Genomic DNA, 16,274 nt, shown 5'->3' on the forward strand with positions numbered 1-16,274 from the left:
GCTTGGGAACCCTGCAGCCCAATGGTATCAATGTGGATTTCACAAGTTTCAAAATCTCCCCTCCCCCTACCGCATCCCAAAACTAGTCCAGCTCATTCCTGCCTCCCTAACCTGTTCTTCCTCCCACCTGTCCCCTCCTCCCACCTCAAGCCGCACCTCCATCTCCTACCGACCAACCTCATCCCACCCCCTTGACCTGTCCGTCCTCCCTGGACTGACCTATCCCCTTCCTAACTCCCTACCTACACTCACCTTTCCTGGCTCCATCCCCGCCTCTTCGACCTGTTTGTTTCCTCTCCACCTATCCTCTCCTCTATCCCTCTTCTATCCGCCTCCCACTCTCTCCCTATTTATTTCAGAACCGCCTTCCCCTCCCCCTTTTCTGATGAAGGGTCTAGGCCCAAAACGTCAGCCTCTCTGCTCCTATGATGCTGCTTGGCCTGCTGTGTTCATCCAGCCCTGCACCTTGTTGTCTCGGATTCTCCAGCATCTGCAGTCCCTACTATCTCTGATTCAATTCTCACCTCACCATCAAGGTTGGAAAGGTCACACCTTAAAGTTCTGAGAACTTAATAGTAAATTATTATTCCACCGTCAGGAAACTGATTCTTCTCTATCTCACCCAATTAAGTTCCCCGTCCATTCTTCAAAAAGCTTCAGGTGAGCCTGGAGAATTCCACCCACAATGTCTGTTTCTCTCCAATTAAAAAAGTTCATTGGGTGGTCACATGATTTAAGAGAATCTGCCTTTAATTTTTAAACAAAGAATTAAAATCTAAAACAAAAACAGAAAGTCCTGCAATTGCTGATTGTTGTTTATTTTTAATTTCTTATAATTTTTAAAAACATTTTGTTACATCACTGCTGAGATTAAAAAGAATGAAACGAAACTCTGGAAAATCACTGGATGTTAAGTGATCCAAAAAGTCAGTTTGCAGCAAATGTGACCTGGTGTTCAGAGAAAAATGATGCGGAGCAAAGAGTTATTTGAATATGAGCTAAATTTATCTTTTGTTTAACCCAGAAAACAAAATGGACGCGGAATCCTGACAGTGTCTGTATTTTAGCATATTCTTCTGATCAGCAAGTACTGTTGCCACAACACACACAAGAGAAATTTGTTAAGCAAAGTCAATAGTGATTGTAAAGATTTTTCTTTTGCACTTTGCGTCTTTAATGTCTGAATATAGGAAGATCTCTCTTGCCCCACCCCCACCTCTCTCTCTCCCTCTCTCTCTCTGTCTAGCTAATACTTTAACATTGAGAACTTCATTTAACTGAATGGTGACCTTCAGAAGTCCTTCTCTGATCTTTACAAACAAGTTTTTATTTTCGTGTTAATTTTATCTTCCTTCCTCCCCTACAGATCATTCCATTCCAAAGGTCATCAGAAGTCGCCAATATTCATTCAGGAACCCAGTGAATGTCAGTGGAAAGTCATCGGAGCTGTGCCAACAATCTAACAAATGCAATTCCAGTTAGCACTGCTGAATAACTAGTAGGTGTAGAATCCCCAAACTATCTCTTCCCCTTCCAAGCCCATCAATATTGAAATCAGTCCTGATCATCCTCATAGCCAAAGTTGGCCAAGTCAGTACATTTTTGACAAATAGTAACATGAAATGCAACTTCTTTCTACAGATGCTACCTGACTTGATTATTTCCGGCAGTTTGTGTTTTCTTTTTCAGTTTAACAGGGTTCAATTAAATCTATCCAAATATTATTCAAACTTATCAATAGGACAATTTTAGCTATCTTCTGGCAGGGCAAGTCACGAATATGGCAATCCTCTCAAAGGTAAAATTCCCAATTTTGTTTGGTTATTTTATATTGACTCATGAAATGTGAGCATTGTTGGCTGGGCAGCATTTATTGCTGTCCCTAGTTGCCATTGACAAGGGGCTGGAGAGTTGCCTTCTTGAATCACAGCAGTCCATGTGCTGTAGGCTGTCACCCACAATGTCCTTTGGAGGGAATTCTAGGAGTTAGATGCAGCTGCAGTGGTTGAGCCTAGGAGACTACCCTGAGGAACTCTTTCACAGATGTCCTGGAGCTGAGATGACTGACCTCCAACAACTACAACCATCTTCCTTGTGCCAGGAATGACTCCAACCAGCGGACATTTTCCCTCTTGGTACCCATTGATTCCAGTTTTGTTAGGTCCTTGATGCCACATTCGGTCAAGTGCGCCTTGATGTCAAGGGCTGTCACTCTCTCTTCACCTTTGGAATTCTTTTCTGCATGCTTGAACCAAGGCTGCAATGAGATCAGGAGCTGAGTGACCCTGGCAGAACCAAAACCGGACGTCGCTGAGCAGGTTATCGCTGAGCACTGATGATGACACCTTCCATTACTTTACTCCATATCGTAACTGCAATTTTATTGCAATTGTACTTCATATCAAAACTCCTCATCTGGAACGGATTGCTTGCGGTGTGCCCATCACCTTTTGTAGAAGGAAGGGTGCACTGTGGAGGTGCTAAATAAGTTAACAACTCCCCATCAAATAATCATTCAACTGTGAAAATTAATCACTTTTTAATAAGTAGCCTTTTCAAACTCACAATCAAAAGCTTCCTCGAAAGAACTTGCAATCGAAATGATACAAGTAAGTCTTCACCTTTGTAACGATAATACCTACTAACTTCAACAGCACAGAGAAAACCCTGAACATAATTACAGAGAAGAAAATCACTGTGCTGTGCCAATAGCAATCAGCGTGTCATGAGAAAATCTGCACTGAGATATATGAGGGGCCCAAGATGGGTTAGTCAGCAAGGCTCAATTATTGCAGATGCTTTTTCATTCATAATTATGGAAGGAACTTTATGGAATACAAAGACTTAAATAAAAGGGTGTTTACATTTTATGAATATTGTAATAAATGCAAGTAAATTTAAAGAAAGCTTGAACCTCAATTTTGAAAATAAAACTGGGACTAGCAACCTCTGTGCAGTTTGTATTATGATTTTTTTTTACACTGTGTAGAAGAAGTTACCACTTCCTGAGGAAAGATTGACCTCTTTTTTTCCTGCCATTCAGGACATTTTGCTTCATTCACTGATTACACCAGGCTTCTAATTAATAATTGTCATAAAACTAACAGAAATACATATTGTGCAAATATCATACGTTTCACAATTATCACAGCAAGTCTAGTCTTTTCACTGCTTTAGTGATCAGATTTCAAGACGAAATAAAATGTGTACCTTCATTGAGATTGCACAACTATCACTCTGTTACACATGACTAATGGCAACAAAGACTGAATTCACATCCAGCTAATTCTCTGCTTTACTTCTAAATTATCCTGTGTTTATGTGTTGTAAACCAGTAAAATATAACTCACACAATGAGTCCTGTCTTTGGTGTGAGCAAATAAATGCAATAACATGATTTTTAAAATTAATTTCGAAAATAAAATATAGCACTGTTGCTATATCAACTGTAGAACTAATTGTAAAATGAAATTTATTTTATAATATAAGGCTCTCTCTGATGTAACTTTCACAGATAATAGTCTGCTAATATGTGCACACTTTTAGCTAGTTTGACTTAGCAGTACAAAATAATTTACAACAATCAAACTTCGAAGAACTTTGCTGGAGAGCAAAATGGAAGCTGCACACAGCAGGCAGGAAGTCTGTGCAAGCATAAATCCATACAAGATAATATTATGTTAACATGATGGCAGTTAATGCTATAAACTTCAGCATACATGTGTGTATTTTTAATGTCTTGCAATTGTAGTTTGGTTTAAAAATCAGATATTACAGGTAAGTGAAACAATGCCTATTCCTGCCATTTTTGCTGTACAAGTAGGAATCGGAAGTCCAAATTACTGTATATTTTTGACCCTTTGTTTTAAAATGATTTGTTCTTCTCTTAAAAATCTCCCACGAGTGCCTGGCCTTTTGCTACACACAACGTGTAGCATTGCGCAGCTTTGATTATGGATGAGAGACTAGCTATAGTGTCTGCTAAAGCATTCCATAATAGACCACTGAGGAGTGAAAGAATGCCCCGGTCACCTTGTCCTCTGATTTTCTGTCTCCCCAGCAGTGAAGCACCATATTTCCCCTCAACGCAGGGAAAGATTTCCTCTTATGTCTACGTGTTGCCAATATTGTAAACAGAATGGGAAGATTTCCTCTTATTGCTATTTCTAGTAGAATTGTAATCTCTCAGGACACATATAATTTTACTAGAAATAGCAAACATAGGAAATCATCCCACTGTGTTTTCAATATCCCAGAAAACCATAACCCCCAAAAGAAGCAAAGGTATGTCCCTCACAAGAGATTTGTAGCAATGAGTTACATTACTCGATGCCTGTGTGTATTTTCCAGGTGTTAAATCAGACTGACAGATTTTAAAAAGTGGCTTTTGATTTTCCATCAGTCCCTTTAGAGTACCCAAGAGTGATTTTGTTAAAAAATTCTGTATCTTCTTCGCATGCTACAATTCACTGTCCACTCAGAATGGCTCTGTATTAATAAAAACTGAAAGGACTGCAGATGCTGTAAATCAGGAACAAAAACAAAGTTGCTGGAAAAGCTTAGCAGATCTGGCAGCATCTGTGAAGGAAAAAACAGAGTTAACGTTTCGGGTCCAGTGACCCTTCCTCAGAACTGGAGGAAGTTCTGAGGAAGGGCCACCGGACCCGAAATGTTATCTCTGTATTAATATATGCCTTTGCCCATTTAGAGTGGGCCTAACAAAAGCTGCATGGGGAATGAAGCTCTTAAAGAGTTCATAGGACTTCAAACCATCTCTGCTTGACACAAAGAATGTTAGTACCCTCTCAAACTACTGGTCTGATATCAGGGTGGGATCTATATATTCCTGCAGTTGAATATTGGTAAATAGAAACCTATCTTCCTTGGGTCCTATCAGAAGCTCTAATTCTTGTGCTTCAAGCATTAACTATTCCACCTCGAGTTGGAAGGCCAGGTTCATGCCATTTTGTTCAACTCTGCTGCCCAGCTTCTTATCCTTTTCTGCTCCCTTACTAAAACTACTTTCTTCCAGTAATACTGTTTGCTTCTGCCTCATCCCAAACCTAATTTCAGCAACACCCCTCTGATGAACATCCCTGTAACAACACTCCACAAGCTTTAATTTATGCAAAATGAAAAATCCAACATGCTTGTTTGCATTTAGCACGACGTGCTATCTTCTCCATAACCTCCTTTGGCCACAAAAGATTTCTGGTGTTTAAATATTTCCAAAGCCTCATGCCCTTACTCTAATCCTCACCACCAGCTTCCTAATATCCTTCTGCCCCGATTCATTTACATCAGACTTCTCCTGGTCCTTCTCTACTGCCACAGTCCTCTAGGAAAACTTTCTTATTCTTACCCCGATATCACCCAGTGAATGGACAGGGAATGCTTTCTAAGTCTTTTATGTACTCTCTGTAATAAAGTGCTAAAACTGCACATAATACTCGAAGGGCTCGTATTTCCCCATATGAAGGTGGCAAGAAAGATAGTTAAAAGAGGAAATGAGGCTCTAAAGTGGTCAATTAACCCCAGTTCAGGACAATTGGAGGCACAGGAGTGGCCTCTGAAAGTGAATCCCTCTTCTGGTGACCTCCAACATTCAATAGCAAAAAAGAGAAATACCCTCCTTCTCCCCACCGCATCCCTTGAAAAGCAGGCCTTGACCAGGACTCAGAAGTGTTGGCAGTTTCTGGCAAACTGAGACACCACCTGCAATCAGACAGGAAGCTCACCAGTCAGCTGGTGACCAGCCGAATACTGTATCACCTGGCAAGCTTTCCCAGAAATGGAGGTGGTGAGTTAGTTGACCTGAATATGCCTTCAGCACCTCCCCACCACTGGTTTATTTAATAGCCATATCTCATCTATTTTCATCCTTTGCACCCTTCAGTAACTTTCAACTCAGTGAAAAATCCTAAAATGAATTTGCAATCACTTCACCACCTTAAACTGCATCTCCCACCTCTCTGCCATTTTTGCTAAATTTTCATGTCTGTCTTTTATTAAGAAATGAAATGAAGAATGAATCCATTTCAAACAATATACTTTAGCTCTAACCTTCTGTTTTCTGCCTATCAACCAACTCTCTAATAGTATTGTCCAATTTCCTTTTTCACCCCCCTACACCTCAACTTCTGTAAAGGACTCTTTCAAGAAAGCTTGAACTACTTCAGGAAGTCCGTATGAACCACTGCAACTACTGTATTCCCTTCATCCACATAATCAGTTTTTCAAAGAAATATTACCTTTCTCAAATTGCTATTGATTATCCTTGATTATTTGATGTATCTCTAATGCTGTCTAATTTGTTCTTGAATTATGAATTGTAGAAGGACCTCATACCACAGGAGTAGATAAAGAGTGTTGTAGAATATATCAAATGTCTGATACAAATAAACAAGTTGGATTTGAAAGAATTCTCATGCTATCACAAGACTTACAGAACTAGTTGATCTTGCCACAGCCTGCAATAACAATACAGTGAGTACAATGCAACATTTAGAATGTTAGTAAGCTAATGCTGTCATGGAGTCACAATTGTTCCCAACATGTTTTAGTTGAAGCCTGTTTTTTTTCAAAATGATTATAGCTGAGTGCATGCAATTTAGATTAACCTAATTTAAGGAAATAGCTACTAGTTCTAACCCGTGTCCAGATATCAACTGACACATTAGTTCCAGAGGCTGAAGCCATTATGAGAAAACCCAGGTGTTAAATATGCATTGCTGTTGATTACAACTACATTAACCTATGAGTGAGCATTATTTTGGTATTGAATAAACAAGGAAACTCCTTGCTCAGCACTAAAGTATTAATCAAGATATACTTAGCATTCTCCAAGGTCCTTTTCATAATGTACATATAAGTGGTTTTGGAAACACAAACTTAAACTTGATTAAATATCCATTTTAAGAATATTAGGATTGATGGGTAATATATGTATATTTTAGAAGACTCTCATAAGAAAGTTTAAACATACAGTGCAGTCATACGCAAATATCAGAATGTGCTACATTCTTATTTAATTGTTTCAATACTTTTATACTATCTAATGGAAAATTACATAGGGTTATTCAATCTTGCCACATATTTGGCAATTCTTTGCTCCTTATGGAGTCCTATATAAACATAGTGACCGCAATCTAAATCAATATCCTGGCTCGGTGAGTAGTGCTCTCTCGACAGCACAGTTTGTGAATTCAGTTCCTATTTTAAATCTTGAGTGACTACCCCAATGCAATTGTCAAAGGAACTGTCCTATCACAGTAGATGTTAAATTGTCCTGACTGCCTATTCTAACAAATTAAACCCCAGAAACGTAAGTTGCACCGACATTCCTTACTCAATCAATTGATAATCACACTCGTTCATTTCAGTTGTCTGTGGGTTTTGCTGGGGTACTAAATGGCACTGTGTTTGCCTATACAGGAATCACCACATTTCAAATTAATCTCTTGCAAATGAATTCTTTGAAATGTTTGGGCAACATAAAATGTTATGTATGTTTTCTTGCCTTTCCATTATGTATCAATTGATTACGTTGATTAGAATGCAGTGCAGGTCTTTTAAATAATTTATAAAAATGTCATAAATCCACACACTGATGCATTAATTTAAGCTAATGTGTCTCACATCTTGTTAATATAGATCGACCAAGCAATTTATTAAAATTAGATGAATTGATATGATTGACTAAACCAATTTCTGCTCTCTGCTCACATGCCACTTTCACCACACTTAATGGGCTGAATTTAATGCAACCTGTTATGTCAGGAATCGTGCTTTCTAACCGCAACAAAGACTCCACTTTGATTCTTGGAGGTGGGGAATCTATCCCTAATTAAGTTGGAGAGTGGAATGAGCTGATAATGAAATCCTGATCACTGGCAATAGCGATCTCAATTATTCTCATTGATCATCAAATTGACATCCATTATCACTGAAAAATGTGATGATGTCACAGGGAGTTAACAGGAACCAACACATTCAGAAGGCAGTTTTCAGGGGCATGGAGTAACTGGTTAGCAGATATTTTGTGTTCAGTTAATGAACCAACCATTGGGAAGGGGAGGGGCATCTGAAAGTCACCCCACTGTTTTCATCACTAACCAATACTCCCCAAACCTCACACTTGTGCCCCCAACCCACAACACTCCCCAACTCATCCTCATACATCTGGTAGTTGGGGTCCCATAATGTTTCTGGATCTCTGGTGGATGAGGGCTGGCAGCACCCACTGGTCACATTGGCACTTGCAGTGATGAATAGCTGCCAGCCTCTTATTGGTTGACAACATTCACCAGATGGGATGTCTTCCACTGGGGACCAGAATTGTGGGAGTGGCCTGATGGTGGCCACTTATGTGTCTGAAGGGCACTCGATTCGATTGGACCAATTACACAGAACAGACTGGGATTCCCTGCTAGTGAGCAAAACCCAAGTCAGTATCAAAACATCCAGCCCAATAATTCTACTGGTTCATATATATTAAAGCTCCATTAAAGCCCCTCTACTTCTGTTAGTTACTCAATAAATATTTGAAATGTGTGAAACATCATTTTTTCAATTAGAATATGCACTCTCACTACACTATTCATAAATCATCAAACTCCATAATTTTGTCTATTTTGGCATATTAATTTCAAGCATGTCTGTTGAACTTTGAGCTAAGTCCTTTGGCTTTTTTGCACAGCTTCATGCTTTACAAGAGAAGATAAAATAAGTCAAATAGACCCTTTATCTATCTACTTGCATGGTTAACGTATTATTCTAAAGTAAACTATTAAATAGATATCTCAATAACATACCCATTGGTACTTTATTGGCTTTGGTTCCATTATCAAATGATAAACATTGGTTGTTACAAAGTTCAGTCTATACATGGCATCTTGCTATTTAGAGAATATTTTTAAGTGAACTCTCATAATCACATTTATAAGGTGCAAAAATTAATTTAGATTCTAATCAGAGAGGCTACAAAGTATGTATGAAATTATGATTATACACTAAATTTTATCCTAAATACACTTCAGAAGAAATTAAACAGCATTACTAATGAATCATTAAAGTTAGCAATGCTGATGTAAATACCTTTGTTATTGTATATTTTACAGTTGCCACATGTCCACCTTCTGCTTTTTGCTTTGTTCATTTAGCAGTATGTCCTAAGGGCACCAGAAAACATCTGACTTTAATCCCTGAAGATTTTCCTGACAACCCAACTAAAAACAGGCCCTCATATATATGTAATTAAGTTGCCTAATATCTGTTAGAAGTTCCACTCCAAAAATTGATTGTGTTGAATGGAGCAGGCATTAAACAACTTTAGCTGCAGAACATTGGTCCTTAGAGCTGGGTCTGACTGGAACTGTTGAAAAAAAAACACATCTTATATTTCCTTCATTTTTGGACTAATAAAGGAAGATACTTTTTTAAACCAAGGAGATGTTGAAAAGAGATGGCTGCAGTTTTAAAAATCATATTTACAACAGCACAATGTGAGTTGTTTGCAATCTTGCATTTTCCTGTGACAGTTAAAGCAAAAGCTGATATCTTAGAGCTGATGGGTTCTGAACTAAGTAACAACCGCTTGGCATCAATGTTCTGATTGGTTCCTGACTAGGTGACCATGGCTTGTGTGCAGCGGAGAACTCCATTATCTGCAAAGAGAAAACATCAACAAAATTTCTCTGTGTGTCTTTGCCTTCAATGTGGAGGTACCAGAAAGTCACCAGTGACAGTTAACTGTCTTCTACTCACTTTTCTCTGCAAATCCGTGTTGGACTAGGAATAAAATGCCTTTAAAGACAGTGAAAAGATGAATTCTCACCATTGAATGAAACAGAACATAAGTGTGCAAACAAACCTGTTTCAACACAAGGAACTAAATGAATTTGGAAGGAGTTGACAGAAGCATTCATCAATTCCTGTGGTCCAGACTGACGTTATCAAATTGTATTTCCCTGTTTTACTTTTGTATTTCACCCTTACTATCTATGTTTTGTCTGTCTTTGTGTGTCTCTGTTTGTGAAGGTAGGAACTTAAAAGTTGTACAGTTAGGCTATGGAAAGTTATAAGTTACCAATTCCTATTACCCAACTGCCATTGATTATAGACTGTTTGTAATAAACAGTCATTTTCATGGTAAGTACAAAATTTGGTGAGCATCTTCTTTTAACCTGTGTTTGTCAGTCAGGTAAATTGGGGAGTTTGGATAGTGTGATTAAATCTTTTGACATTAGTGATGACTCCAGAAATAGTGTGAGTGATTTCTGATGTAATATGCTCAAGAATTGTTACAAAGTTTTGGGGCTCGTGGCCGGGATATTTTGGAGCAAAGACAACATAAGATTGGGTGTAGAGTTTGTAAGTGATAAAGAGATAGAAGGAAGCATGAGATTTTGTACTATTGAAAATAATATGGTCCTAGAAATTGAAAAATCCTTTCTCAGTTGGAAGAGATGTTCCTGATGAATTTACAAGAGACGCCAAAAGCCAGGTTAGATAATAAGATTATAACAGATAGAAGCAGAAGTAGGTCATTTGGTCCATTGATTTGCTCCATTAGTTAATGATATCATGGCTGATCTGAGAATCCTCAATTCCACTTTTCTGCTTTTCCCCCCATAATTCTGAATTCACTTGCTGATTAAAGATCTGTCTATCTGAGAGATGAATATACTTTAGTACGCAGCCCTTACAGTCTTCTGCAGTAAAAAAAAAGCACAGATTCGTTAGGAGAAAAGGATTCCTCTTGATCACTGTCCTAATTCTGAGATTAGACTCTCCCATAAGTGGGAACAACCTCTCCCCATCTATCCTGTCAAGCCCCCAAAAATCTCATATGTTTTAATAAGCTTGTCTCGCATTGTTTTAAACACCTATCTGTACAAGCCCAACTCACTCAAGCTTTCATCTTAAAACAATCCCTCCATGCCCAGCATCAACCTAGTGTACCTTCTCTGGATTGCCTTCAATGCTACTTTATCTCTCCTTAGAATAGCAGCCTAAAATAGTTTTAACAATTTTCATGCCCACTTTCATGCTCTTTTCCTTTTGAAGGAAAGGCCAACATTCCACTTATTGTCCCTATTACCCACTGAATTTGGATGCTAACTTTTTGTGATTCATGCACAAGCACTCGCAAATACACCTGAGTTGTGACATTCCCAAATATCCCCGCATTTTAAAAAATAATTTATGATATCATCTCACTTCATAATTAATATGCAGGAGAACTAGATCAAAATAAACATGCATAAACTTGTAAAATGGGCATGTCATTTGCAAATTACTTTAATTCAATATAGGTAAGAGTGGGTTGGTAGATTTTGATATGAAATACAAGGAAAAATAGATGTGTAAGTGGGGTGGTGGAATAGAGAAATGTGCAGAGTATAAGCACAGAAATCAGTAAAAGTAACAACACTGGTTAATAAGGCTATAATCAAAGCAGAAAAAAAGCAAAAGAGGTTCATTTCTAGGGGAACAGAACTGAAAATGAGAAAAGTTATGTTAAGTATGCATTGTAAATTGTTTAGGCATTTGTATTGTGAACTGTTCGGGCTGCCAAATTATAAAAAGAGCATACAAGCAACAGAGATGATGCAAAAAGACCAGACTAGAGCAAGAGGTTATATCGATTGGCAAAGATTGAAGAGGCTGAGGTTCTTTTCTCTATAAATGATTGAGCCAATACTAATCAAACATAACTAGGGTCTATTGATATAGGACAGGCAAAATGAAATCCAAAAAGGAATTCAACCTTTCTACTTGGAGAGTGGGGAGAATATGCTATTCTTTTCTGCAAGGAACAGTTGAGGCAAAAAGTTTTGATTACCAATTGGCAATAGCTAGATAAATACTTGAGAGAGAAAGGAATATGTTGATAATTTTAGATGTAGTATGGGTGGGTGAAGTCTTCTGTGCAACATAGACACAAACATGTGCCATTGGGCTGAGTGGCCAATTTTTGTTATAAAGGATACGTAATAACTTCATTGCATAAATTTTTACTAACTGGAACAATTATAAATGTTGCATTGCAAAAGAGATGCAAACGTACAATGGTCCAGTCACATGGTCTGTCCATTGATGTCACCTGGCTTTACGTATCTTCATACAATATAGTTCTGCACGTGAAAGAATTTGCACTTACATAGCGTCTTGTGTGATCTCAGACTATCACAAAGCACTTTCAAACATTCACTGCATGTGCCCTTGCTTGCACAAAGTTCTATCAACAATCAGCCTTACCCTCAGAGGCCCATATTAACTGCTGACTCAGCAAAATCTCGATTTTAAAATGCTCGTCCTTAACTTCAAATCCATCCACAGCCTTGCCCCTCCCTATATTTGTAATCTCATCCAATCCCACAAACCTCAGATATATGAGCTTCCAATTCTGGCCTGGTGTGCATCTACTATTTTAATCGCTCCGTGATTAGCAGCTGTTATTTCAAATGCTGTGGCCTTTGAATTCCCCCATTAAACACTTCCACTTCATGACAATGCTTTCCTTCTTTAACAAGCTCCTTAAAACCTACCCTACCTACCTCTCTTTCCTGTCTTTTGGTCATCATATCTAATAATTTTCTATGGGTCTTGTTGTTGAGTTGGGTCCACTAACAATCTTGTAAAATGCCTTGGCACTGCATAAATCCAAGTTGTTATTATAGTGTGGAAAATGTGACAGCCAATTTGTACACAGCAGACTCCCACAAACAGCATTGAGATATGGACTGGATAATCTGTTTTTGTGATGTTACATAAGAGTCAAGTATTGAATGTACACCAGGGTAGCATTCTTCTACATTTAACAATTCTTAATGTGTTCAGGTCACATTTAATAAGTTATATTTCCTTAAAGATAATCACAGCAAATCAATTTTTATACATTTGTGATGCACAAAAGAAGAAAAAAAGGCATTAAGTGCTTAAGTGAAAATATAGGCAAATTAGAACACATGGCAAATGCTTGGTCACAGTTTGACAGCATCATGTTAGTAATGTGGCTATGCAGCATTAGACTAGTGCTGGGCTTTACAAATTTCCCTTACATGTTTCTGTGGTAAAAGTTAAATAATCCACTAAATAACTCAATGGTTGGCCTTGAGGTTAGTATACATTTTTTTCCCAGGATTAAAAATAGAGATGTTTTTGGGGTTTTCATTGAAAACAGTATCTGTGCTGACGCAATTGTTGTCTGCTGCAGTCCAACAGGAAGGGGATGCTTATTTTTCAAAAGTTGCCGCACTGATTGAGTTATTTACCAAGCATCTGATGAAGGATAATTGTCCTTCAAAGGAAAAGTACTTGTTTGCATTAAACTGTGCATAAGCTTTTTACAAGGTCACTGCTAAAAGGTATAATGCATTACTTCAATATTTGTAATTGGAAGACTACTGTAATATAATGTAAACAAATTAAGCCATGACAGAAAGCAACCACAGCTGCAACATTATCAACTAAGCTTTTCTAATTACATTTTCTGGGTTTTAAACCAACAGCACATGTTGTATGATTGAGCCACATGAAAAGGTTGAATTCAATTACAGAATGTATTTGTAGCTTTTAAAATGCTCATCCTTAATTTCAAGTCCATCCATAGCCTTACTCCGCTCTATATTTGTCACCTCTTCCAATCCCACAACCGTCTGAGATTATGAATTTCCAATTCTGGTCTCATGTGGATCAGGACTGCAAGTTAAAGTGCTTATCATTCCAAGCCCCCTGTTACCAGAAAAATAGTACTGTAATTAACACATGGTTGTCAGAATCAATAAGTGAACAATATGCGTTATCAATAAAAGTCCAATCTATGGGATTGTATTTTCTCTGCCTGACTAGCCCCAGCTTCCTCCTGGAAACTTACCAGCTCTTAGAGTGAGCCTCATCAATGAGGTGCTCTCTCCCTGAGCCTCAGCAATGGTCCCCACCAGCAGAGCTGCCAGTAATCTGATGTGTCAGTATCTCTAGGGGTTGGGCCCTCACTCTTTATTGGATGACAGTTCTAGCTTCAGCTTGTCAATTGGCTGCCATTGGCAAAATGTCCTCTAGGTTCCTCAAGCCCCTGGGGTTGGCCTGCTTCCTGCTTTCAGCCCCATTGGCAGAATTTCAGCTGCCCCAGAAAAACTCAGAACCATGGTTTTCTTCTACTTTCTTCTCTAGTTCTCCATTAAATTTAATGCATAAAACATGATTTGCAATGACGGAACACATTTCATAACTCTCAGCAATTTTCTTTCTCCCTTGTTCTGTTTCTTGCCACTTGAAAACTTCATAAATGATATGACTAATAATACATTTTTCCTAATTCTTTTTATCTTTTTCCTGTAGCATTCTCTAGTATTGCAAAAGAAAGGTTTTAACAGGATGGATGATATAAGAACAGAAAAGTATTGCATTGTACAGTGGACACTATCCCCTGAAACTGAGTAAAGACACCATGTTACCCCGGAATGCAGCAACTATACTCTGTATCTACCTGTTATTACACATGCCTTGGGAGGGACTTGATGCTGACCATGACTGCATGGTTTGGGAATGTGTTCCATTTTCCAACACAAAGGTCACTTACCTTGACTCAGAGAATTCAGAAATAGTACTAAAAGAATATTAGGAAACAAGCTATCAGGGCATTGTTAGCTGCAGACGGAAGTCAGGACTTACTTGGCTCACATTTAAACAATCTGTTTCTTCCAAACCAGTTTCACTCCATTTTAATCATGATAATCATGTTTCAAATCAGTCTTGTAAAACCTTTGAAAACAATTGCTTTTAACACAGCTTTAATGTTGTTTAAAAGAGCAACTTCCATTGAATATTTGGGTAGTGTGACAGAAATAATATTGAGATTTTGACTGACTCAAATGAGATTAATTTATGAGCTTGCAAATTAGTAAGCATATAAACTAACTATAAAGAAAATGTATGCTTCAGTTTTTCTGGCTAAAAATAACATATCAAGATAAAGGATAAAATGTTAATGCCAAATTTCTTCAGCTAGTCCAGTGGAATATTGCCAAAGGCACAAAGCAGCGATTTATAGGCACTTGTGTTACAGGCTCCTCTATATTTGGGACACCCAATGCAGATTGGCTGTCACTTGGTTGAATAGCTTGATCCAATCTGCAGGTGTTACTGCCCCAGCTTCCAATCATCTGTCATCTTCATTCTTCACTGCATTTTCATTCTGAGCTTTCTGTCTTTAGCTTCCTGCAGTGTTCCAGTAAACCTCAACATTCATTCAAGGAACAGTACCTTTCAACTAAGCCTTTTACAGACTTCCAGATTCAACACAGAGTTCAACAATTTCAGATTATAACGTTTGCTCCATTTTTGTTCGGACAATGTTGGTGGTGATGATTTTGCTATTCCCATTTAGACTATCTCACAACATATCCTTTTTCTTTGCTTGTCCTGCTGTAAGGATTCCTTTCTGAAAGGAAAAAAAAACAGTGACTGTCTGTGTGGAGTTTGCACATTCTGCGTGGGTTTCCTCTGGGTGCTCCGGTTTCCTCCCGCAATCCAAAAATGTGCAGGCTAGGTGGATTGGCCATGAAAAATTGCCCATAGTGTTCAGGGATGTGTAGATTAGGTTGGTTATAGGGGGATGGGTCTGGGTGGGATGCTCTGAGAGTCGATGTGGACTTGTTGGGCCGAAGGTCCTGTTTTCACACTGTAGGGATTCTATGATTCTATGATCTATGAACAGACTTTAGAAGCTGTCAGTTCTGAAGGACAGACTCCACAGAAAATCTGTCTTGGTACTTTTAAATATTAAAAGATAAAATATCTCTCCCACTCACTCACCTTCAACCCACACCCTTCTTACATCACATCCATTCCATTCTATACTCCCTTAACCATCTCCATTTGCCCCGCATACTCTCATGCCACCCAAGGTCCATGTGCCCATCCCCTACATCCTTTATTGTTCCTATGCCAAGCTATTCCCATTTCCTATTCCCATTTCCTAGCCCTTTTTAGCCTCTCTGATCATCTGCCAATTAGCATAGCCCTTCATACTCCCTGTCCTATCACCGTTTACCCTCCTGTCTTCATGCCAGCTCACCAAGTATTGATCATGAGCAAAACACATGAGCCATGTTGAGTGTCTACTAATAGAAAAAGGACCTCTCATTGATAAGAGGAAAGTCAATACATTGAAATTCATTCAACTAGTGCCTTTATGAAAACAAACATTTCATTCAACTGCTTAACCCTCAAAGTTCAATTCCCTATGCCGACAAACTTTCCATTGAATT

The 16,274-nt window shown here is 38.4% G+C and overlaps 1 protein-coding gene across 1 annotated transcript in view; it reads right to left on the bottom strand.

Annotated features, from left to right (window-relative positions):
* Positions 1-13,708, bottom strand: part of epas1b (endothelial PAS domain protein 1b) — a 75,880-nt gene extending 62,172 nt beyond the window's left edge. The window contains exon 1 of the mRNA XM_048600702.1: positions 13,641-13,708. Within this exon, the coding sequence (XP_048456659.1) occupies positions 13,641-13,693 (53 nt within the window). The 5' untranslated portion in view covers positions 13,694-13,708. The remainder of the gene's footprint in view (positions 1-13,640) is intronic.
* Positions 13,709-16,274: the final 2,566 nt, after the last annotated feature.

This window comes from Rhincodon typus, chromosome 9 (assembly GCF_021869965.1).
Source record: "Rhincodon typus isolate 14 chromosome 9, sRhiTyp1.1, whole genome shotgun sequence".
In the NCBI taxonomy this organism is placed as follows: Eukaryota; Metazoa; Chordata; class Chondrichthyes; order Orectolobiformes; family Rhincodontidae; genus Rhincodon; species Rhincodon typus.